This window comes from Calypte anna, chromosome 5A, assembly GCF_003957555.1.
Source record: "Calypte anna isolate BGI_N300 chromosome 5A, bCalAnn1_v1.p, whole genome shotgun sequence".
NCBI classification, from domain to species: Eukaryota; Metazoa; Chordata; class Aves; order Apodiformes; family Trochilidae; genus Calypte; species Calypte anna.
The window spans coordinates 21,673,463-21,699,017 of record NC_044251.1 but is presented as its reverse complement, the minus strand read 5'-3'; the positions used below and the strand labels follow the sequence as shown (position 1 = coordinate 21,699,017).

General features: G+C 38.3%; 1 protein-coding gene across 1 annotated transcript in view; it reads left to right on the top strand.

The window, feature by feature from the left end:
• SPTLC2 (serine palmitoyltransferase long chain base subunit 2) overlaps positions 1–25,555 on the top strand; it is a 75,323-nt gene that overhangs the window by 686 nt on the left and 49,082 nt on the right. Inside the window, exons 2-6 of the mRNA XM_030452416.1 lie at positions 10,022–10,216; positions 17,095–17,249; positions 18,267–18,415; positions 18,720–18,844; positions 23,302–23,395. Of these exons, the coding sequence (XP_030308276.1) occupies positions 10,022–10,216; positions 17,095–17,249; positions 18,267–18,415; positions 18,720–18,844; positions 23,302–23,395 (718 nt within the window). The remainder of the gene's footprint in view (positions 1–10,021; positions 10,217–17,094; positions 17,250–18,266; positions 18,416–18,719; positions 18,845–23,301; positions 23,396–25,555) is intronic.

Sequence of the window (25,555 nt, the reverse complement as noted above, 5' to 3'; positions counted from 1 at the left end):
GGCTCAGAGGGCTGCGGGTACGAGTAGCCTTGAGTAGGGGCTTTTTCCCATCTAGCTGTATTAACACCCTGTTATTAGAGTCTGTGTCCGTGCATTCAGACTTAATTATTTCTCTGCCAGACATTAAACTGTTGTGCTTAATGTTCTCATGAAGGCAGTCCCAGACAGTATGGAATAGGTTGTGTTTCCTCGGACACCTAAAGCTGCTCGAGAAAAGCAGCTTGTCATCCCTCCTGTTTCTCCTTGTTTTCAGTCCCGTGGTGGCTCTTCTGTTGTTTCCAGCATAGGCTCATTCGGTCATGCTGTAACCGAGGTTCGGAACTGATGCAGGATAAAATGAAACTTTGTTTTTCCTGAGTTAACTTTAACACAGGATACTTACCATTTTTACTTACCTTGCTTAAGCTCATAGTCTTACCCTGGCACTTGAGGGGGGCTAACAGTACTGAGAGTGAACCAATGGAGAAGGAGGAAGGTACAAGACCTTTGGCAGCAGTATCAGCTTGCACTGGCTTGGAGAACTATGGCCCTGGTAATCTTGCCTTGGAAACACCAATTATGTTGCCTATAAAAATGTAGGTTGAAGTCTTTGCACAAAGATCAAGTGTGGTGGTGGGGAGTGTTCTGTGAGTGTTTTTTTCCTATGTGTGCTTTTTAAAGAAGAAGGTTTAAATGCGGTTATGTCCTCCTCCTTCAGAAGAACAGAAGAGTAGGGTAAGGAAGTTTTTCCTCAAGGATTTTATTCATCTGTGTGTCCAGAATACATGGGAGATGCAGCATGTGAACTCAAAAGCCATCAGTGTCAAACTGAAGAAGCTTAAAAGCCTTGCTGTTCTATGACACATTCAAAAAAGTTAGTAACTTCTGTGTGATACTGAGATCAAGTATGTCTTGAAGTCTGAGGCTTCTGAGAATACTGTATCTAAAGGTGAGGAAATCTTATTGAAGAAGTAATGAGCATTTTTAGCAAAAAGCTGAAATGAAATAGCATTGTCAGAGGATATAAGAAGAGTATGAAAGTTTTAACTTTATGGCATCTACTTGCTGGTCAACTAGAGATTTATAGTTAGGAGTTTTGCAGTCTTTTCTCCATAATTTTATGTGGACTAGATTGCTAGCTTTCAAAAAGGGGATATAAATGTTAGAACTTACCTGGAACAAGTGACTGTTCAGGGGCATTAGCCATGTATAACTTTCTGAGATAGCATCAGTAATTGGTACTGAGAAGCTGCCAAAGGTTTGATCACTGGTGTATCACAGATTTGGCTACTTGATTGGCCCTTTGGCCATTTAAATTTTTGTTGCTGGGAATTTACATGGGAGAAGTGAAACACATTAACATCTACCATGTGTTACCATAGGTGTGTATGTACGTAGCTGTACTGCATACACAGCACACACAACACTTGAGAATCTACAAGTGAAGAGATCTGTGGAATGCAAAGTAATCAGGTACCAAAAAGGAGGCAGCCTACATGTGGAAGTGCAATTCCCACCTAATTTTAAAAAAGGCTAAGATAGGAAGAAGAAAAGGTGCTTTTGCAAGAAAGCCTGTGACAGGGTCTTTGGGAGAAGAGGCAAGAAGAGATATAGATAAAATTAATACATTGATGTCAAGTGAGGGGAAAGAAAAGCCACTGGTGTAAAGAAGTGTTGTAGTTAATGGAAATTTATCTAGAAATGCCTGCAGCTTGTGAGATGAGAGCTTAGACACAAAGTAGTACATCACCATGTCCAACTGTAGGACTTCTTAATGCAGAAAAGCTTTACCCATTTTTAACAGTGTGAGAAAGGGAGCTTACCCATGTTCATGACATCTCTTCTGTGGCTACCAGAGTAAATTTTGGGGCTTTTTTGTTTTGATTTTACTGGTGTTTTTACCTTTTCTAAAAAAATAAAAAAAAAATAAAAAAAAAATTAAATTCATCTCAGAGAGAGAGAGAGTGGCATTTAACATAGCTTGGGCTCTTTACTGTTACTTTAGCATGAGCAGAAGAAAGTAAAATCATTCACCTTAATTTTGAAGTAAGTTGCATTACCTGAACTCAGGTAAGATGAGGGGGGGAACTCAGACTGTGCAGTAACTGATTTTGTCTACCCTGAAGATTAATGAATTCAGTGGCTAGGAAAGTAAGCATTTAAAGTGCATTTAATTTTCAGCGTATTAGAAAAAAAATAACCCACTATTCTATTAAATAACAGCTCCTTCTCTTGCTTCTTAGGGAAGTCTTGTGTTCCTATTAGTTATATTCTGCTAGGAATTACTCTGTTTAGGGATTCACGTTCAGTGACTGCAACAATCTCACTGTAAGCACCTTAATTAAAAGAGGTTGAAGAGCCATTTAGCAACTAAAAATTGTGGAATACTGGAAAAAGTAACTTATTTCTGACTGAACGGTGAAGTGAGTGCACGGTTATGACAAAGAGTAAACTATGGATGGGACTTCTTGTTTCTGCTTTTTACATCCTTCTGGTCTGTTGGAGAGAGTGTTAAATGAATTCAGTAGAAAAGTGGTGCTTAGGATCTATCAAGGCACTTTTGGGAATAATAAAGGGTGAAAAAAAGCAATAAATTGCTTTTTCATTCTGCAGTGGGTTTTTAAACAGTGATGTATTTCTTTGTCAGTGTTTCACTGAAGCAAATGGCTATTGGTTTTCTAATAGTCTGTCTGAAAAAAAAATTCTTGCTTAAAACAGGGAGATTGAGACATATTAATGGGACAAGGTGCCTTTATTTTATTGTTAACTTAGTGTAATCTACATATTATTGTGAGCAGATTTTTAGTAATGTGGTTTTTTGACTCCTTAATTGAGCTTCTCTGCTTAGAATGGTTCTGTTATGTGTCTGGAAGTTAAAGAAATAACCTCAAACTAAACTAATGTTCTTAATTTCTGTTGTTCATGCTATTGCCAAGTCAGTTAGGGACTGGAATGATGCAAACAAATTTTAATGTTTCTAGAATGTCTTCAAATGCCATACTATAGCTTACTGCATACATGCTTTTGTAAACAAACTCTCATACCACTTCCTCAGGAAGATGAGGAATAGTTTGGTTGAAGAGAGTGGGAGGGCTGTGGGATTGCATTCCTTTAAAACTGTCTCAAGTTCTGAATTGCTTAAGCTATTAAAATGGAGAGCATAGATTTTTTTAATTTTTTTTTTTAAAGCTTTGTTGTATATGTGCTAAAACAGCTTCTGTGGTCCTGTGAGTTGTGTTTCACTTTTCTAGAGAGCAATCATAGTGCTTGTTGGCTCAACTGTTGAGCCAACTGCAGGATGCAGGGGAATGGTGGTTTCCTCTTGATTTCATAGGTGCTTTTGCTGGAATTCAGGCTAGTGTAACCTCTTTGCGAGAGCACACTTACAGAGATGAGTGCTACAAATACTGGAAGCTTTTCTTGTTACACCAAATTAATGGTAGCAGCAGTGTGAAGAAACCCTTGTTTCAGGTGATGGTTAGGAACAGCTGAAGATGTTAAATAACTGCTTTACCCACTGGTATAAAGGCAGATTTGAATACAAAATTGTGAGCTTTTTTGCACATCAGCCTGCAAGTTTTAAATGCAAATATTTCTGTTTGAAAAGAAAAATCCTGAAGAACTAAATCTCATGAACTTAGGAGGAAGTGATCATTCCCTGTTACTCAGTATTTGTGGGACTGCACCTTTAGTACTGTGTTCAGCTGTGACACAGGAAGTTGCTGACCTAGCCACGTGAATCTGTGAATCCATTGGAGGGGCCACAAGAAGCAGAAGAGGATGAAGCATGTGAGGTATCAGAAGAAACTGGGAGAACTGGGTTTGCTTAGCCTTGGGAGAAGGACACTTAACTACCTGGCTGGAAGATAGAAGATGGAGTCTGACATTTGGAAGTGTGTAGCAATAGGCTAAGAGGCAGTAGCTGTAATTCAAAAGAATGAGAAATTTTGTTTACATATAAGGAAAATAATTCTGTGAGGGTGGTAAAATACTGGAAATTGTAGAACATCCATCCTTGGAGGTGTTCAAGACTGGATTGGATGTGGTCCTCTGAAATCTGCTTTAATTAGACTTGCTTTGAGCTGTGGCTTTGGACATGATGACCTCTGGTTATTCCAACTTGGGTTATTCCATTATTACAGAGAGAAACTCGTGGATTGCAGAAGAGTTTGCCCAGGTTTAGATGTTACCTTCTAATCCTTGAGTCCCTGTAAAAATGTGTGCCTTAGGGCTTGTAGCATGTACACTGAGACTTGCATCTGACTTGAGGAAAGAAATTATTACTTACTGCCTCTTACTTGGCTTTTTGATTGACTACATTTATTGTGTCAGTAACAGAAAACTGAAATGAGTAGAAAATTGGCTACAATCTCCTTCTAGTGTTTTTATTGACAAAGCTCTATTTCTGAAAAAGCATGCCTGTGCATGAGGATACCAGATTTAATTTTAGAAGTCTATAAGCCTTTGTGAAAAGAATAGCTACATAACATTTTATCTGGCTAAATGAATATTTGAGGCCAATATATTAAATCAGTACATGTAATGCCAGTGTTACACTTGTTGAGATTTTGTGTATCTGTACTGGCATGAAAACATGGTCACTGAATATGTGGCTGGCTTCTTAGATTAGGCTATGAACTACTGCAAAGTCAGTTTGGATAAAGTGTTAAAGTCTTTCAATTTTATTGAGATGGACATTTCAGATCTAGCTGGTGATAAGCCTTAAATGCTATAATAAATTGTTATAAAGGTATGTAAGTTAGTTGTTTTGGGGGTTTTTTGTTGTTATTGTTACTACTTCATTGATATGTCATCTTGTATTTTCCTGTCTTAATCATACAGCTCAAACATTGTTTTCTTAAATGTTGTGCTTTCAATTTGTTGGGAGAAAAAGCTTTATCTTCATTATCATTGGTTTCTCTGGAGGCAACATAAAACATTGGCCCAGCTTCAACAAGCTTTCAGATTTTATTTTACCTTCATTAAGAAATCACTCCTAGAAAAAGAACCATTTTTAATTGTGAAGTATAGTCTTGGAGTTTACTTATAGTTGAGAAGGCAAGAGCTGGAAAGTTTAGAAGGTAAAGGGGTTTAATGTCTGCAAAAATAAGTGAGAGTGAATTCTAAAGAACATTAGGAGCCCTTTCAGAGTTACCCCTGGGCCTAGAGATTGATTTGTTAGTGAACCACTACAGACTTTTGTTCCCTTTTGAAATCTTTATTGTAAAAGACAGAATTAAGTGTGCAGTTGAGGAGTTCTCTGTAAAAATGCTGTACACCCAAGATCAACTGAACAAACCAAAATAACATGGTAAGTTTAAGGTGAGCTGTCAGAAAAAATGTACATTCTGAGTAAGATTCAGATTGTTAGCCATAAGAAGCAAGCAAAAAAACCCCAAACAAATTTAATTGTATAATTCACTTGTTAAAACGGGGGGGGGGGAACCCAAAACATTTAAACATTATAAAGATATGTACTGATTGTGTAGATGTGGAAGTGCATCTCAGCAAAGGAATACCAAATTTGTTGGGAGTAGCTAGTTGCAATTCAATGATAACACCTGCCAACAAGAACAAATACTTAATTAGGAATACACTGTAGTGTTAGTCTGTTTTACAAAACAAGTTTATCTTCTGTAATTTTTAATTAATTTTTTAAAAAGCTTAAAATGTATTTCAAATAAGTTCATTCCAATTTTGGTAGTAAACACATGGTCTTCTTATCTGTGCAGCAGTCTGAGATCTGAAATCAACAAAGTAGTGCAAGGGAGGGAGCTGAAGGTGACTGTGAATTCCAACAGAATACCCTAACAGCTTAGATGAGCTGCCCGTGTGGAGTTGTCACTTACTGCTGTAGTTTCTGTAGCACTGATAACCTTCATTCTTTATTATAGATGTGTCTGCTTTTGAGAACAGAGGTGCATTTCCTATCTCTCCATTTTATTACCTGTAGCTGGCAGGAATCTGACAAAAAAAGTGAGCAGCTCATGGAAATGGTACTCAACATCATGCCTCTAAGAAAAAAAACAACCAAACCTGCAAAATTCTCAGTAAAATATCTACAGTATGTGTGGTGTATAGCAATTAAAAGCTACTAAATTTAATAAGAATTTATCGAAGTTATGTTCCTGCATAAATAATCTTTTTAAGGTGTTTACATTAAGTCTGCCAGGTTCGTCTGACTTTGTTCTTCCTGGCAGCATGAAATGAAACAACCTCTTTAATACAGTGTTGGGGTTTTCCTGGGATGGGACCATAACCAGTTTTTGTGTACTTTGCTCCTGCTTCATGCTGTGCATGTTGGTGTCTTTCCCTAGATTATGTGCCTGCCATGCAAGGTATGTACCCAGATTCCTGTGATGAATCTTCTGTGCTGTCTACAGCAGTGTCTGCAAATGTTCCTGTGTTTAGCTGTGGCTTCTGTCTTCTCACAAAACTTCTCCTCCTCCTCTGCCTGTACTAGATACGTTCTCATGCTACTTAACAGTAATTCTGATTTGCAGGGTGAACTAAATCTGAAGTCAGTTTCACAATGTAAACATCTTGTGAATTGGAGCTGTTTGTTACCAGGATGATTATAATCAGACTCCTTGTTGTGAACTGGAGCTGTTTGTTACCAGGATGATTAGACTCCTTGATGTGTTTTGCTTACAGTAACGCAGTCCTTCCTTGCTGTAGCCATAGGATGCTGCTGCTCAGTAACTGTTACAATACTGGTTTATGTGATTTATTGCCCCAAGACCTTGTTCCAACCTAGGCATTGCCTGTGGCTGATTCAGAATGCCATCTCTTTCCTGCCTTCTGTAACCAGCTGGATGATGTGCTCTGATTTTTCTCCTGCAGCAGAGTTTCATAATGTGGTGCTGCTCTCCTGTGTACTTGCAGTCTGGGCTGTAGAGGAGAGGGAGATGGAGATGAGCATGCACTTGCTTTTTTGAACTTTGCTCTTAGGAGAACCCTGACTTTTCTTTGTAGTCTCTGCTTATATATGCAGTATATTCTAGTTTAAGTCATGGCTCACTTTGTTATAATAAGATTTGTTGAGACCTTGAAAGTCTTAATCTTGTATAGTTTTTCTTTGATTGTTTCCCCTGGAAAAGGAATGAATTGCTGTACCCACCTTCTTTATCAGTCTCTGAAACTGAACTTGGTGCTCTTTGGCAGCAGGCTTGGAGCTCACGGTGCTCAAGCCCTTATTTGAAGACTAATGTGGCATTCTTAGAAGAATGAGTAGACTTGCATCTAAACTGTGGCTGAGAATGTTTTTAATGGTATTTCTTTAAAGTATACATTTGGGTTTGATGGGTTTAGGTGTTGTCATTTCAGTACCTATTTTTTGGTACTAGATAAACTCAGATCCATACCTTTACGATACAGCCTTTCATCTCTTCCAGATGAACTTCCAGTTACTTGGGAAAGACATTCAAAGCTTTGTAATCTGGCTTTGAAAGACGTGTAGCTGTGGTGCTTGGGGACATGGTTTGGCACTGTATGCGTTAGAGTTAGGTTAATAGTTGGACTTGATGATCTTAAAGCTCTTTTCCAAGCAGAATGATTCTACGATTCTGTGCAAAGTAGTCACTACCCATTTTTTATATGCTTACCAGATATCAGCAACTAGTAGTAAGCAACAGGTAGCAGATTTGTCATGTGCTTACTCTTGAAAAGATGCTATTCACAGCCTGGTCTGTCAGTATGAGAACACAAAATGCAGCTGTAATTCATTAGGCTGTAAAATTGTACTGACTGAAGCTTTGATGCATGATCTTTCTAAGATGCAATGAATTTCCATGTTTTTATGAGTTGGGCCATAGTAATGCAGTTAAACAATGTGAAGAGTAACAGAGGACAGAAAGCTTTTATGGTTTTTCCTCTGCAATGTTGGCTCACCAAGTCTTGATTGTCATGGTGCTGCTGCCCCCCTTTCTCCCCAACAGCTGCTGGTTCTTGTTGATGAGATCTATCAAATGGGTTTGTGGAGCAATACAGTAAAAATTGTTAGTCTAATAGAAAACCTTCTGAAAACAATTACTTTTCCAGCCTGAATCAGTTTAGTCTTAGGGAGACTCTGTGCTGAAAATCAGATTATCCTTCATTGGGCAAGCCAGAGAGTGATGCATATGGCTCCAAGTGAGTGTGAGTGGGACAAGGACAGTTCCTTGGCTGACACTGTTCCTGAAGAAAAGAGTGCATGAACCTGTGGCCTTTGCTAAAGCTTTAGATTGTGATCATTTGAGCTGCAGTGTTCTACAAGTGTTTCTACACCTGTTCCAGAGCATTGTAATTTTTCTAACTTAAGCCACCACTGTATTCAGTATGTTTTTAAAACTACTTCAGTATTAAAACTGGCCTCAAAGCACTGCAGGTTAGTTATTTGCACCTAGTATAAGTAAAGGAGAAATTGCCACTACCTTTGCTCTTCTGTTTCCAGACTTGCACCGATTTTATGTCCTCATTATATCTGGCTATAAACTGCAATTTGCATACAGTCCAGAGAAGTTTGAGTAACATTCTTGATACATCCTTGTCCTAGCCCTCTTTTAGTCTGGAGAAGAGGAGACCTCAAGGGATTTTAGGAAATATTTTTTCTTTGAGAGGTTTGTCAGGCATTGGAATGGCTCAGGACAGTGGTCTAGTCACCATCCCTGGAGGCATTTAAAAAGCATTTGGACTTCTTCCTTAAAGACATGGCTTAGTAGTTTGATTATGATGTTGGTCAAAGGTTGGACTGGATGATCTTGGAGGTTTCTAACAACCTAAACATTCTGTGATTCAGTGTGATGTTGTTACTAATACAGGCATTGATTGAAGTATGTTGTCTTTGTTTTCTTCTTGTCTTCTAGTGACTCCCATGCTTAGCTAGCAACTGACATATATATTTGGATACCAGCTACTGAATTGTACACCAATCTTTTTCTGTGTAGATTACCTAATAGCTTGTGATTTTCCTAAGCCTAGGGGTACTGGTAACAATACATCTATTCTGCAAGGAGTAGGATTTGTTGCCTTGATGCTATAAGCAGTGAAATTGTCTTGGAGGGTATTCTTTCATGCAGAGCTATCTAAGGTAATTTAGATAACTTCTAGGAATACAGATGGCAACTGATGGATGGGTTTCTGTCTTTTGATATATTGACTTTTGAGATCTGAACTTTAACTTAATTCTTTGAACAAATAGCCTAGTTGAAACCGTGATGGGTTTCTACCCAGTGTTACCTTGAGTGATCTCTTGTCTTACAGCTGCCAAGTTCTTCTGTAATAGTCACAAATATGTATTACTGTAATTGTACTTGAGATAGGCATGCACATGTAGAATTAGTCTAGCTCTCGTATTCAGAAGATAGTATGTAAGTAGCAAGATGACTTTTAGTGTGGATTTTATGCAGAAAACCTTGTTTTGTTCAGCGTGCTGACATATAAGCAACATTGAGACTGTGTATACAATGCTTTTTTGTCTCTGGTGCCATGTCCACCTCATGGATGAGTAGTGTTTACATCAGTTTATGGCTATTGAGACGCATAGATTATGCCTGGTTTGTTACAATAATAAAGGCTTCCAAAGTTGAGTACATTTTGATATTTTCCAGTTATGACTTCTGGTCTCATAATCCTGAGAATACGTTGTTTAGCTTAGTAAAACTATTAATTTCTATTTTGTTTTTCTGTGTATTGAGGCTGGGAATCCTCACTGTGCCTATCTAGTTCTTGGTGAAGGGGAAAGGCAGTTGCTTTCATTTTCAGTTGGCCTGGATGTAAGCAATGCACTCTATGGAGCTTCACAAGCTGAAGAACTTCAAAGAGATATTAGATTAAACTACACTAAATTAGTAACTGTGATTTTGCTTATATCAGGAACTTGGCAACCTCATATATGGAGACTGATAGTAACTGTCAGTAATGGCTGAACCTAGCTGGAGGTACTTTGGACTGGGCTGGGAGGATTCAGATCTTGTACCTGACCAAAGGGTCAGGGACTACTCTGAAAGACCTTTCTGTAATAACTTGAATTCTCACAACTACCTCTCTTTATCTTTTACTATAGATAAATCATATTGTGCACAATGGAGGATTGTACAAAAGGCCTTTCAATGAAGCTTTTGAAGAAACTCCCATGCTGGTTGCTGTGCTGACCTATGTAGGCTATGGTGTTCTCACTCTCTTTGGATATCTGCGAGATTTCATGCGGCATTGGAAGATTGAGAAGTGTCAAAATGCAACAGAAAGAGAAGAACAAAAGGTAAACACTGGGAAATGATCAGCAGGAATGATGTAGCTGAGGCTATGGTTGGAGCATTTTTCTGGACAGCAGTGTTCTAAAGTCTTTTATAAATTAACTTAGCATTACATCTTACTCTTAAAGGCATTGGCTTAACAAGTATACTTCCCAGATAGATTACTTGAATTTGTGTGTTGGCCATGGCTTGCAGGGAAGAGATACACGTATTCTGGTTTTGTTTTATATGTAGGATGTCTCTGAGTGGAACTAGTTAAGAAGTGCCAGTGAATATTGTGTAAGAGTGAAAAAATAGGAAATCCTGTTTAAAAAAGTTTTGATGTTGAAGATAATTCAGCCCAGGGTACTTCTCTAAATCACATTTCTAGTGCTTAGTTGTTGGAATAGCTGTTTGCAACACCAGACAAATAGTAAAGTGATCATGTGTGGCCTAGAGCATAAAATACTTACCCTCACACTTTACTGCTTTAAACTTGCTTTGCCTGCAAATGAATAGATGAGAGCACATTGCAGCCTATCTGGTGTGGGAGCCAGGTTTTATTCTGATGCAAGGGGGAAGCTCAATTATTTGTTTTGAAACAGTTTCTCATGATTTTCAAACATCTGAGTCACTCAAGCTGCTAGCTGACAGCCTAATTATCTTTTGTTAAAGGAATGCAGATATAGAAAAGGCTTGACTTGCATAGTTTCATTTTTTTGTGTTTTTTTAAATCTTATACTAGCATGAAAATTACAGGAGCCCTGTATCTGCCCTGGCACACTCTGTGGCACATTTGTGGCCTCAGTGTGGAAAGTAACATTTTTATTATTTATATTCTTGAGGTAGCTAGATGATTATAATTTTCTTAAATATCAAGCAAAAGGGTTGGCTTTAGCTTTTTCAAATAATTCATAATCGCATAGGCCAAAATTGCAAAGCAAAGGCAGTGAGAGTAGCTGTGCAGCTGAACAGTGTCTAATCTGCGTTCTGAGCAAAGCAAAATTATGTAGTGTGAAGAAGTATTTCATAAAGGGCTGAATGAACGTGTACTGAAAGTCATGGAATTGAAGTATGGGGATTTTCTGTGGTGTTTCTGAATGTAATTACAGTTAAAAGCATAATGTAAACTTAGGTCCAAAATGTAGTATTAAAAACAAACACACACAAATGCTGCCTTCAGTTTTTGTGTGTTTTGAAGTACAGTTGATTTCAGTTGAGCAAATACTTCTTTAAATTTTTACTTACTATTGTAAACTCAGCCTGTGCATCAGGACTAAAAACTGAAAGTGACCAAACTAGTTTAGAAAACAGGCTGTCCAACAAGTCTGTATTGGGACCATCTCTGACGAGGGTAAATTCCTTGGAATTTATTAGAGCCTTCCATTGAAGTTAATGATTCCAGGAAAACCTAATACTCACCACTGTTGGAACACAAAAGGGCGAAGGGGAACGGGCTCTGCTAGTACTGATTTCCAGGAAATCCTTTGTGTTTTGGCTTTGTTTAAAATATACCCAACAGGGCTTTTCCTGGAAACCAGTGTTGTGGAGCACATCCTCTCTGAAGCATTATCAGTCAAGTGTAAGTGACATGATTAGCAATTCTGTATTATCCTGGAATTATGCGTACCAAATTTGGTCTAATGCCTAGTCATACAAAGTATTTAAATCTGCAAAATACTGCATAATTTTATAGGAAGGATCACACCCTCTTTTACCTTTCTTGTGGTTTGATTTGCCTGTTGATTACCTTGAGCATTTTGTATACAGGAGCAACTCTGCAAGTGGGACTGGTAATTCTTTAACATAGCTCTTCATGCTCAGTAACCTTGCCCATTTAGAACATGATTCTACCATCTGGGGTTTTCAAATGCTTGTGCATAGGAATCCAGCTGTAGGAGTATATCAGGGGCAGTATACTGGAGTCTTTTACTCAATGTTGTCTTACAATCTGTGTAGCTCATCATCAGTGGCCTCCCAATGGTGTAAAGGCTACCCACAGTTATTGCTCCACTTAATCGTGACTCATTTAGCTGTGAGATAGAACTTGTCTTTCTGCTTCTTTTTTAGAAGCCTGGAACTTTTTTCTAATTGTGTACTCAGTTTCCATTCAGAGTCAGTTTTGTATTATCAAGTAACAGCTTACGTGAATTAGATAAGCCCAGCTAGTGCTCATGCTCTACTTGTTAGCTTAGGTGCAATGCTGTGCAAACTAGGCTTTAAAAGCAACCTAATTACTGCATTTGCATGTCACTGTTCCCTAAGCTAATGGTTACAAAGCTGTCATTATAATCTTCACTTTTAATATTAATTTACAGTATAATAAAATCTTGGATTCTGAAATTCGCCTATGCTAAGGTGCTGCACCCCAAGGGAGAATTTTATTCATCCCTTATTTTTACTCTTTCTTGAAACTCCTATGCCCTTCAGGCTTCTGGGAGACCACCAGTACTTAGGTTTGTTAACCAGAAATCACCTTACAAATAGGAGATGTGTTCTTGGCTTAAATTGACAGGAATAGACCTGGTTAGGCCTGGGTTTAGCTCTGTGTTCATAATCGTTCATTAAGTTCATATGCTGCTTTTGCTCTTTCCTTTGGAAGCAGTGTAACTTCTTTAGTTGTTTGACTTGTGACTCTGAAGATTGCTCAAAGAATCAGCTAACTCCTAGACTATTCTTTCCTCCACATGAAGCTGTTCTATCTCAGACTGATATTCTTAGGCTCTGTTATGTTAGAAAGAGTTTTGAATCTGAAATAGGATGAGAACTTGATGCAAAATAACATTAAGCTTTGAAAGCCATTTAAAGGTGACAGTGATTGTTTCCAGCAGTAGAACACTGCTGCAGCACACCACTGTGGCTTCATGGTTCACGTGCCAAAAATTTGAAATAGTCAGCTACCTGGACATGTGCAGAACTCGATACTGTCTGGCATGACATTCATGTCTCTAAATTTGAGAGGCATGGACTTGACAGATGGATCATTTGGTGGATAAGGAGTTGGCTGAATGGTTGCACTCAAGAGTTGTGGTCAATGACTCGGTGTCCAAGTAGAGGTCAGTGATGAGTGGTGTTCCTTAGTGGTCAGTATCAGGACTGGTGCTGTCTCTGGCAGAGACATGGACAATTGGACTGAGTGCACCCTCAGCATGTTTGCTGACAATACCAAGCTGTTTGGTGTGATAAACACACCGATGGGAAGGGATGCCATCCAGAGGGATCTTGAAAGGCTTGAAGTTGAACAAGAGCAAGGTCCTGCATCTGGGTCAGAGCAATCCTAAGCACAGTTACAGGCTGGGTGGAGAATGGATTGAGAACAGCTTTGAGGAGAAAGACTTCAAGGTGTTGGTTGATGAAAAACTCAACATGAGCTGGCGATGTGCACTTGCAGCCCAGAAAACCATCTGTATCCTGGGCTGCATTAAAAGAACAGTGGCCAGAAGGAAAAAGGTGATTTTCCCCCTCTACTCTGCTCTCATGAGACCCCACCTGAAATACTGTGTCCGGTTCTGGAGCCAACAAGACAAGAATGTAGTTCTGTGAGTGAGCCCAGAGGAGGCCCACAAAGATAATCAGAGGGCTGGAGCACCTCTCCTATGAAGACAGGCTGAGAAAGTTGGGGTTATTAAACCTGGAGGAGAGGAGCCTCTGGGGAGACCTTAGAGTGGCCTTCCAGTACCTGAAGGGGGTCCACAGGGATTTTTTAATCAGAGCATGTAGTGTTAGGGTGAGGAGTAAGATTTCCTTACTGAAAGAGGGTTGATTTAGATTAGATAGCAAGAAGAAATTCTTTAGTGTGAGGGTGATGAGACACTGAAAGAGCTTGCTCGGAGAAACTGTGGCTGAGTATTGGAAGTATTCAAGGCCAGGCTGGATGGGGCTTTGAGTATCCTGGTTTAATGGAAAATGTCCCTACTCATGCAGTAGTTTATTGGGGGGTAGTGAGATGAGCAACAAAGGGGTTGGCATTGAGCTGATGCCTCACTTAGAGCCCTTTGTTATAATCTTACAGTTCGGCACCCCCAAAACCTAAGGCTAGTGTCCCATATTATATGTTAATTCCCTTATCCATAATCTGTTCCCTGTATTCTTGTGGACTTCCAAGAGATCTTTCTCCTTACCATAATCTATTAGGTTCAGAGCACTACCCTACTATACAGTTTAATCACTTTAGACTAAGTTACACTGTTGGCTCGTAAGGTCATACTTGTATTGTATTTCTTGATGGTGTCAGCCTGTTCAGATAATTGTCTTTATCTCCTCAGCTGAACTTGTTATTCTTCCTGCTTTGTCAGCTTTGGTTTCAAAATAAAACGTGCACTATCTCATCAGTAACCTGAGGTGAGATTGGACTGTATCAGCCCAGGCATACCTGCTTCAGTTGGTATAATGACTCATTTCCAGCCTCCACTCCTAGCCAAGAACCTTGGCAAAAGTCTCAGTTGTTTCCTGTCACATAGTGTTCTTGAACAACTACTGCAAAGCTGAATTCTCATGCAAAGATAGCTAAGAGGAGATGAAAATGGTTAAAAAAATCTCAGTAGATTATAATTAGTTATTAAAACTCCCTCAAGTATTGAGCTTCTAATGTGACAAAAGTTTTTTTGATCTTACTTCCCCCACTCCTCTACAAATTATGTAGCAGAGGGTTTCAGACACATATAGATAATTATTTCAAGTTTTTTGTCATGAATTGGGATGTTCTTACTGTACTGCTACAAGAAGTCTTATACATATTACTGCTGTGTAGTAGAGTATAGTAGCTATGTAACTTTGTATATAAAAAGTTCTCAGGTGCTTGTCCAAAAGGAAATGTTTTCTCCATTTTAAGTGGCCAGTTTGTTAGTGATTCAGCTTTAAAATCCACTTTTCTGCCAGGAGCAACATGAAACATTGAAGCTGAGGAAGGATAGAGTTGTGTAACTTTTTATCAAAAAGCGAATTATTTTCTAGGGGATTACAGCTTTGTATTAGTTTACCTACTACCCCTGCAAACAGCCTTCAGATAAGACATGACAAATGTCAAATAATGCAAAACTGCTTAAACAGGGGAACATGGAAGAAATAACTACCTTTCTTCAAGTCTAAGCTCACAGAAATCTTGTTACAGGCTGTCTTTGCTGAGAAGTCTTTGTGATTCTGTGGAAGAGTGATCACTGGCTAAATCTGTTGTGGTTTTTTAGTTTGGTTTTTTTTCATAGTTGAAATGGTTATACTTAATATATTTGTGCTTTTTTGGCTTGTCATTTTGCACAGGTAAATCAGAAGGAGGCCTTAGGTGCAACTCTGTCTGCTTAGAAGTTGCACTTTTTGGCTTTGTCTTTACTATGCAGTGTCTGGTCGGAGGATGCAAAGGGGTAGACCTAGAGGGTTCCTTTACTCCAAACTGAAAGAACAAAAGTTGTTAAGTCATTAAAACAGGCAGGTAAAGAAAAAAGTACTCTTTCTGCAGTCAAGTATTGTAAGCAAAAGCCTGTCAGTTCTCATTTGTTTGAGTTGGTATTAGAAAGCTGGTGTAAATGCTCCCCGTTTTGCTTCACTGGTACAGATGTCAGGCACCACAATACTTTGGTCAGACAGATACTTTGTCTTGCTTATCTTGTCACCTAAAATAAAATGCCACTCTCCGTGTTTGCATTTCTCTTGTGAAAAACAGGAAGGAATGCTATACTGGCTCTTAGTTTGGTCGTGAATTCTACTTGTTCCTCATGTAGATAAATTAAGAAAGTTTTTTGTTTCTTTCAATAGTAGCAAATGAATTACACATTCTTATCACTACTGAACGTTGAACTTCCTTTCAGTCTAATAGTAATAAGGAAATCTTATGACTTTGGAGCATTCTTAGTAGGCCATAAAAAAACATTTTTTGTATGCTCAGATGTCCTTGCTGTCACAGTTAGTTTGACATTCTTGTGTGTTATCCATTCAAGACAGTTGCTTGCTCTTCCTGAAAGACACTGTAAGGGAAGCTAGAATTCAGGAAATGCTTATGGGACTTAAGTCCCAATAAGCTGTGCAGAAGAGAGGTGCCATAATGTAACTTACCAACTTGGATTCAGAACAAAAATCTGTAGAAAGTTCTAATGGTCCCCTCTATAATAATGCTAGTGCTGGTGTATTAAATGCATTTCTTATGTATAGAAAACAAAACATCAAAGTGCCTCAGTTTTCAAACTCTTAGTGTATTCAGTAGAGCAGTGCATAGAGTTTGGTGTCAAAAAGCAATTTTACATTCTTTTCCTCTGCTAAACTGTGAGGGTTGACTGCAAATGTCGTTCAAAGATTACATGTCCACGCATTTCACAAAGGGGATTATTGTATGTTTCAAGAGATGCTCTTCTCAGCTGCCCAGCAAGAGCTGGTAAGAGAGCCAAGGTATTTCAAGTCCCATTTTAGTCATTGTGTCATTAGGAGCTCCTAATTCAGTTTCTGCATTGCTTTCAGCACTCCCTCTCCCATACATTAGAATTCTTTGAAACTTTCTAACTTGAAGCATGATCTGATAGTGTGATGGTTTTTGGTTTTGTTTTTTTTTTTAGTTGTTGATGGCTTTTAGATTATATAAGCTACTTAAGTTATATACAGATAAGCACCTATTGAAGAAACCTTAGGGGTGTGGTAGATTTGATGGTTGAAAAAGTTAGGAAATAACGTCTAGCGATAGTCTTAGCACTAGCAGATGAATCTCTTCAGTTTTGCTGCTGTCTCACCTTCAGATAGTTTTGCACTGGCACAGATTTACAGGATTAAAACCACTTTGTGATGAAAAACTTTCTTTAGTTTTCTTAATTTGATTTTTTTAATAATTTGTAAATTACACCAAAATGACAAGCAACTTCTTCTTGTTCCTAGTTTGCTGTAATACATACTTTCTTTTACTTTGAGTGCTTTTGATTTGTTTCAGGACTTTGTCCCATTGTACCAGGACTTTGAAAATTTCTACAACAGGAACCTCTACATGCGCATTCGGGACAGCTGGAACCGTCCCATCTGCAGTGTGCCAGGGGCCAAAGTGGACATGATGGAGAGAGTTTCTCATGACTATAACTGGACATTCACGTGAGTCAAAATCAAAGAAAAGTCTCCAACAGCTATCTCTGAGTATCTATAACAGCAAGTTGCAGGCTCTGAGGATAAAGGAGCAGTGAATCACCTTTGTTTTGGGCTTTCCTAGTGGCTTGAATCAATGGATTCTTGAATTAGTATCTCTTTTGAGAGACACATGGCCTCCAGTGTGATCATTTGTGCATTATTTTGTGGCTATATACTGAAGCTCCTGACTTGCTTAAGATTTTATGGGCATATGCCTATTACAACACTAATACTTTGGTGTGTGATGACCAGAACCTGGGAGCAGATACTTCAGACTGCACTTCTACTTGTGACTTTGTTGATTTAGAATCAGTCCTGAGACTCAAAGTAAATGCTACCATCTGAAACTGAATTTAATGTGTTTGCTTTGAATCAAAACTGAAATGGTCATTCAGAAATGTGAGGACAAGGATTTTTACAAATATGAAGCAATGTATCAAGTTTGATGTGAAAAACTTTGCAGCACTTTCCTTGGTGAAAAACATCATGTCTCTTTGGCTTTTAAAGGAAAAATAATTCCAACTTTTTTCTTCTTAACTTCTCCTTAATCTCCTTGTGCATTTATTGTTTGCACAGCAGTGCCAGATGTGTTTCCTTTCTGTGGTTAGAGGATATCCTGCTTAAGGGGCTGACACGTTCATTGATCTAGAATTTTGTAATTGAAGAGTAAGTTGTGATGTATCAAAGAAAAAACAGTTTGAGAAGTCTCAAGCAATTTTAGATGTGATAACAAATTCCCCCTTTAATGTAAACTCTCCTGGGAACTAGTTTGAGACCACAAGATAGGCAAAGCACCTTTCTCAGTTCATTGTTTCAGTTTGATAATGAGGGGCAGTCCTGCAAGAATGATTGGCTCTATCAATTTTTAACATTTTGTTGTATATTCTAAGGAACAGAATTGAGTCTTCTGGTGTAGTCTGGGGTTTTTTTGTGTTTGTTTTTTTTTTAACAGTGGGTGTTCTAATTTGTGTTTTTAAAACACAGGTACACAGGAAGAGTGATAAAGGACATTATTAATATGGGTTCATACAACTACCTCGGATTTGCACAGAAGTCTGGGACTTGTCAAGAAGCAGCAGCTAAAGTCCTGTCACAGTATGGAGCTGGGGTGTGCAGCACTAGGCAGGAGATGGGTAAGTTGGAACAGGATGCCGAGTTGCCTGAAGTATGTTTCAATCACAGGCCTTAGAAATATTACTTGTTCCAGCTTTTGAACTTCAGACTAGTTAATGAAGAAGCTTTTACTTTGGTGAAAACAAATTAATGTGGCACAGCAGTTTGTTCACTTATATTTGCTTTTTTTTTTTTTTTTTTTTTAATATATTGTCTTGTGGGCCTTTAAATAAGGACCAGCCTTGGTTGATGAAAGTTTTTCTCGTAGAGTATAGCAAGAGTGAATGCTTCGCACTCTGAATTTCTCACTTGTTTTGTGTGCAGGAAACTTGGACAAACATGAGGAGCTGGAAAAGCTAGTTGCCAGGTTCCTAGGTGTGGAATCTGCAATGGCATATGGAATGGGGTTTGCAACCAACTCTATGAACATTCCTGCTTTAGTTGGCAAGGTATGGCTTAAGTCATTGACAAAAGCTCATCTAATGTGGATTCTGCTGGTTGGATTTTCCAAAAGTTACTTCTTAGGTTTTGTTTTTCTTGTGACAACCCCCGCAGATATTATGTATGGAAACCATAGGTCACAGTATGCATCTCTACACTTTGCACCTCTAATCTTACTGGGAAACAGCATCCATGGGATCAGTAACAATCCAGATCTTGCCCTCTTCCTGGGAGAGAGCCTAGAATGTTAAGGCTTGCTTTCTCAGGCCCCTCATAATGGTATGAAATAATGACTGATCAACAGGGTGATTGGCTGAAGGTATTTTGATGCTGTGTCAGTGAGACACACAGATAAGCTCAATTGCATGTTGGTACATACAGAGTTTATAATCTTTGAGCAACAGATGAGTGTTCCTTTCTTTGAAGGAGTAAAATCTTAGTAGAAAAGTTATTTGAGAGAAACAAAGTCAAATGCAAACGTGGATGATGTCTACTGTGTGCCCCATAAACCAGTACTCAATGCAGACTGAATGCCTTGCATCTGAAACTATAGGGTATTTTAGTTACTGGAAAATTAAATGTAAGAGAGCTCTTTGTTTGCATCATCTGATGTTCTCTTAGCACCTATGTAGAGTAAAATAGTTCCAGTACTGGAACTGTTCTTCTTTTTGAAAATAATTCACTGTTACCCTAATTGCACTAGCTGATTGTAGTTCTTTGTCCATATGTAGTGAACTGGCTATACTTTATTCCATTTATTTATTTTTCCAGTTCCTGAGATCACTTCTTAAATTCTTCCAATTGTGATATCTACAGATTATAAGATTGCTGCCTTGTTCTACCCAGCAGCTCTTTATCCTGGTGAACCTCTTCTTCACTAGCTGTAGTGTTACAATGAAGCAGCACTGTCTATGTAATGCCTCTTTTCTTTTGATCTGTTAAGCTTTATATAATCAGATGCTTTTCATAATGAAAAACATTTTTGAGTCACATACCAGAGAGAAATTCAGTGCATTAAATCATTCTTTCTGAAGTCAAATACTGGAATCTCTGGTGCAATGATTTTGAACAACATAATTCTGACATTTTTTTTATTTGAATTTTTCTGCTATGGCTCATTTCCCCTCATTTCCCTGTTTTTCTCTTCATCAGAAAATTGATTCCTGATTTCTGTGCAACCTTTTGGGCTCAGAATACATGCAGTCATATACATTTAAGTAGACTGTCCTGTCTGTTTTAAGTCAGTTGAAGCTGCCCATTACTGCAAAGTTACTCAATTTCTTTTTTTCTGAGTATGTGGATTCTGATGTGTATCTTTAATACTTCATAAGAATACCCTTACTTAGCTTCTTAGTTTTCACATTTGAACTTTTAACAGTTCTACAGTCATTAAGAGAATCTGAACAGTAAATTCCAAGGCATGAGACATACCTTCTTGCACATAATTTGCACATTTACTAAACCAAGTAAACAAATGAATAAGACAGTCTCTACTACGTTAGTAATGAGTATATGTTGGTTTTTTGCACTTAAAGTAAAGTAGTAAGAAGCTTCTGCCTCATAACACTAGAAGTGCCCTTGTGCTCAGGTCAATACTGCAAATAGAAAATGCTCACTTCTGAAGAAAGTTCTTGACAAATGAACCATTTCACAGTTCAAAATGTTCACTAAATGCTTTTTTTGGCTGACTGAAGTTGCTTCTCACAGCACTTTCGATTTCTTCATAGTCTGCAAACATGAACTCATGTAAATCCTGAATTCTGGCACCACCCACTCCACAACTGGCTTTGTGTGCACAGCTCATTTGGCAATACTTTACAGAGTTTTCAGTAAAACCCAGAGACTTCCACAGTTGATTAAACTCTAGGGCTCTTTTTTTTTTTTTTCTCTCTCTCTCTCTCCATTTCTTCTTACTACTGATGCTGTTCCTCTGCATATTCTGTGTTTCAGAAAGAAAGCTGCTTGAAGTGTCAATTTTGAGGCCTAGCAAATATTAACAGTAATGGCTAGAAGAAATTTCTTTGAGACTCACTGATATGATTTAAAGCTAATCATTATTTAAATCATATCTGGGCATCTTTATTTCAACTTCATTAGGTAAAAACACAAACCACTGCAATAACGTTACTCACATATGTGTAATACTGGACCACATATTGTGTCTTTGCTGTGGAATAAACACTTGGCTTATGTTGCTGCTGCGTCCTCTTTTAGTAGCACAGGACTTGACTATGCTAGGATCCAACTCTGCCCCATAATACGCTTATCCAGAGGAATTAAAAGCTTGATCAGCATTGCCTAGTTGAACTTTACTCGCTGTCCCTTGTTAACAGCAGCTTCTAGAAAACAGATGATTAAAACAGTTGTAGTTGGTGTACACAGAAAATTTTACTTCAGCGTTGTTAAAGCATCGCTAAAACCAGGTCTTTCTGTATCTGGCAGTTTTCAGCAGGAGAGACCTGCTCTTGGCAGCCAAGTTGTTGGCTGCCTGGTACTCTCACTGCCAAGTATGCTGAGTCTAGACCACATGTGAGATTTGATGATTATATAGTCAGAAGTTATTTAATCATCTGAGGCTAAGCTAGGCTCTGAAGTTAGCCTGCTTTGGAGTATTGTCATTACTGTAGTTACTGTAACTAGCTAGTAACAGCATTCTGTACTGTCTTTATCACAGAACTTTTCATCATAGTTCTGGACTGACAGGCTAGATAAGGGAGTTGGAGCAACGGTGCATGAAGGATCTTTTTTGGTTATAAGAACCTTAATTTCCATGTTTAGTTAGTGAAGTGCTCAGGACTAAATTACTCAATTCACATATGCAGCACTTCATGTTAAATGTGGCATTCACTTCAGTTTCACTGCCTATCTTGTAGGTTGTGATGGGAAGTCTGATCTTCACTGGCCTATGTTTTTCTTTATCCCAGTAATGTGGTCTCCAGCTAGTGTTAGACTTCTGGATACTCTCTCAAATGTAAATTTGCTGCTAAATGCAGCTGAAGTCTTAAGCAGCACTTAGTTCTACATGTAATCATCAGTAACTGCTCTACTGTACCAGTGGCTTCTTTGATCCTTTGCCCTCTCTCTAGAGGCAGACAACACTAGTCTCTTTATATCCTCTTCAGTTTTAAATTAATTTATTCTGCTTAGTTGAATGTCCTCTTCTCTTAGGGGGGTGGGGTAAAAAGGCTGCTCATCAATTTGTTAAATCTTCTTTATCAAAAGCTTGTACTTGTTTTTATGAAGAAGCTTCTTCTACACTCTTAATCTCCCTCTTTTTCAAATTTTATCACTTTTCCTACTTCCTACCATTTAAGAAGGATATTAGTACTGGTTTGTTATATTCAGTTTTTAATGCAGTAGTAATGATCTCTGACATAGTATCAGATCCTTGTTTGGTATAGGGCTTCCAAAGAGCAAATGCTTGCTGGAGATGCTTTCTAGGTACAGCTCAGTTCTAGTGCAAAGTTGACTTTATTGTGGAGAAAATACTCCTATTGTTTCTCACTTGCTTGTGTAATGATAAGCAATTCTTTTCACAGGCCCTTCTAGTAACTCATGCAAAGAAGAAAAGCTCTTGACTCTTCCTTCCACCAGTTATTAATAGAGAAACATGAGTTAAGAGCCAGATCTTCAGGATCCTGGCATGCTTTCTGGATTTTTAACTTTAAAAAGCCGGTTCTAGAGTTGCAGCAGATATGCAGGGTAATCCCCCAATATGCATTCCTGTAGTCCACATTGTGACTGAATGATCAGCAGCATATGAGCTATTAACTTGTAATAATTGCTGCTCTCAAAACAGTTACATTCTTTTTTGATATTTGTCCAAGGCTAAGTCTTCCCTTTTCTGAAAAAACAAACAAATTCAATGTAATGTTTAGTGGCTCCAGAAAACTTTTCAGTTTCACTCTGCAATTTTGCTTTCTACTTCCTGTCTCTTGTATGTTACCTCTGTCTAAAAAGCACTTAATAGTTTGTTTCATTAAAGAAAATTGGTCCCTTTGGTACCACTAAGCACACACGGGTTTAGTCAGTGTTTATAGTGCAACTTGGATAAGGTCTTTTATCTCGAACTTTGGTGGCCCATGTCCTAGTGCTACTGTAGACCCTGAGAGAACTGCAGCAAGCTGCTCTGTTCTGTTTTACCTGGCTGTTTAGGAGGATGAGTGCTAATTGTCAACATGAGGTATATTCAGGCCAATTCCAGCTGCAGGATTTCTGGAAGAAGTGAAACTTAAGTGGGTCTTCCTTTCAATAGTAGTTCTGTATTTTTACTTGCCATGCTAAGGCTGCAAATCGTTTCTTAGCAAGTCTTGTCCAGACTAGCTGTGTTTATGTTGGAAGCATATGTTTTTATTTATTTATTTTTTGTGAAATGATTCTAAGCACATCAGAGCTGGAAGGTGTTATATGCTTGGCTGTGAAACATAACCTTTTCAATATCTCCCTCTTTCCCCTTCTAATTCAGGGCTGTCTGATTTTGAGTGATGAACTGAATCATGCATCACTAGTGCTCGGAGCAAGACTGTCGGGAGCTACTATTCGAATCTTTAAGCACAACAGTAAGTATCAGAATGTGGACTCTGCCTTTCTGCAGATGCTATAGATCAGAAGCAATCTTGCCTATCTTCTAATAGCTGGAAATCAATTTCATGCAAGGAAATAACTTGCTAGTTGCTTGGATATTACTTGATAAGTAATCAGTCTCAGCTGATAATAATCCTGAAGCTGTTCTGGCTTATATCTTCTGTATCTGAAGAGGAACATGCTGACCTCTGGCAAGTCTAGGGGCACTAGTGTTTTAATGTGGCTTCATGTTAATTGGATAGCTCAGCATGTTTAGACTGTTCTGACAGTCCATGTCACATAGTAATGCAGTCCTGCAGCCATCTAGGTTACAATCTGGGGGATAAGAAAGCTTAATTTTTGGACCATATGCTGACATGATCCTATAATAATCCATATCCATGATCCACAATAAAAGCTTATGAATTCTTATCCTAGCCAAAGTAGACAATCATGCATTGGTATGATGCAGTACAAAATGAATTTTTGGAATGTGAAGCATAGATTAATTTTATTGGATTACTTGGTGTAGTATTTGTTTCCAAAGTAGATGGAATTTTCACTTTGCTAATTTCAGCTTCCTCCAAAGGAGGTATTTGGAGTAACTCTCAAATTAAAAATTACCTAGGGTTTCCTTCTTTCTCGCTGAAAGAGGTACCTGGTTTTCCTTTATTAGTGAAGCTGTACCTTCATTCTTCAGCCACTCCTCATACTTGTTACGGTATCTGTCTCTGAGATCACTGCAGTTACTGATCTCTGAAGTGTGTGGTGGTGACAGCAATGCTTGGGTGGCTGCAAGTATTTTCCTTTCATTGTCCTGTTTGTTAGTGGATCCTCTGCTGTTCTTGGTGTTTCCTCTTTCTTGTTCTCTCTCATTTGAGTGATTTTCTTTACGGAAATTTAGACTTTACACTAACATTCAGGTTTTTGTTTTTTTTTTTCTTAATTCTTCATAAAATTTGATTGCTGGGCAAGATCACAGAAGCTTTGCATTCAACTTTTGCATTTGTATAGACATGGTTCTGAACATTGCATCCTGTTGTGGAATTTCAGGGAGTATTGGTAATAATAGTTCTGGGGTTGAGGAGAAAGACTTAAGTTCTTGTGTGATAGAGGAGAACAGATGGTCTGTTGAAATGTGTTACAAACTATCAATGGTGAGATGGGAGATACTTCTAAATGATGGGAATCTCTAAAAGAGAGTGGAGTGGTAAATGCAAGCAATGATCTTTACCTGTCAAGATGATCTTTCAGTTTGTAGTTATGTGTGTGTTCAGTCCTACTTTTGTTATACTCTGTACTGCCTTAGTTAACCTCATTTTCATGAGATTTCAATGGCTTCATTCATATTCTGCTTTTTAGAAATTATGGAAAAAATCCCCTTTAAAATCCTTGTGCAGTGTTTTCAATAGTTTTTTCTGCCTCATCCTGCTGTTTGTCCTCTTTAAGGTCATATCTACTTCCCAGTCTTTCCCACTTTCTTAAGAGATCAGAGTAGATGTTTCTATTCCTTTGTTCTCCCTAACTGCACTAAACTTACCTTTTCTTCTATGAGAAATTTATTGGTGGTAGAGACTTCACTGCTGGCTTTTTCATCCCTGTGTTTTTCTGAATATTAGCTGTCTTTCAACACTCTCTTAACTGACCTATTTTGCTGTATAATTTCTAGTGTAATTTTAGTTCACAAGCTCCTCTTGCTCATTTCCTAAAGTTTATATTGTTCTCTTGCTCAGTACTTTAGCTTTTATGGTTGGTTTCTCCCATCTCCACTTCTTTCCTTGGGTGTTTTTTTCAGGACTGATTTCATGTGTATTTATTTGCTCACAAAAGTCAGGTCTGCTAGGATCATGTGAACTGTTTGTAGCCAAAGCTAGTAAGGTTTCAGAGTACATTGCTACTGACAGCTTCATCTGTCTAGTTTCTGATATGCTGAGGACTGTTCTCTTTCCTACAGTGTTGGTTCTTTTTTTTTTCTTTTTCTGTTTTTGATTTAGTAGCTTCCTGTCCATACCTCCAGTCCCTTCAATTTTAACCAGAATAAAAAAATTACATTTTTTCCCCTTCTTGTCCTGCACTTAGGTCTGTCTTATCTTTTAGTTAATTATCCTTGAGCTTGGTTGTTCTTTTTCAGTTATTTCTATCCACAGGGACGTTCT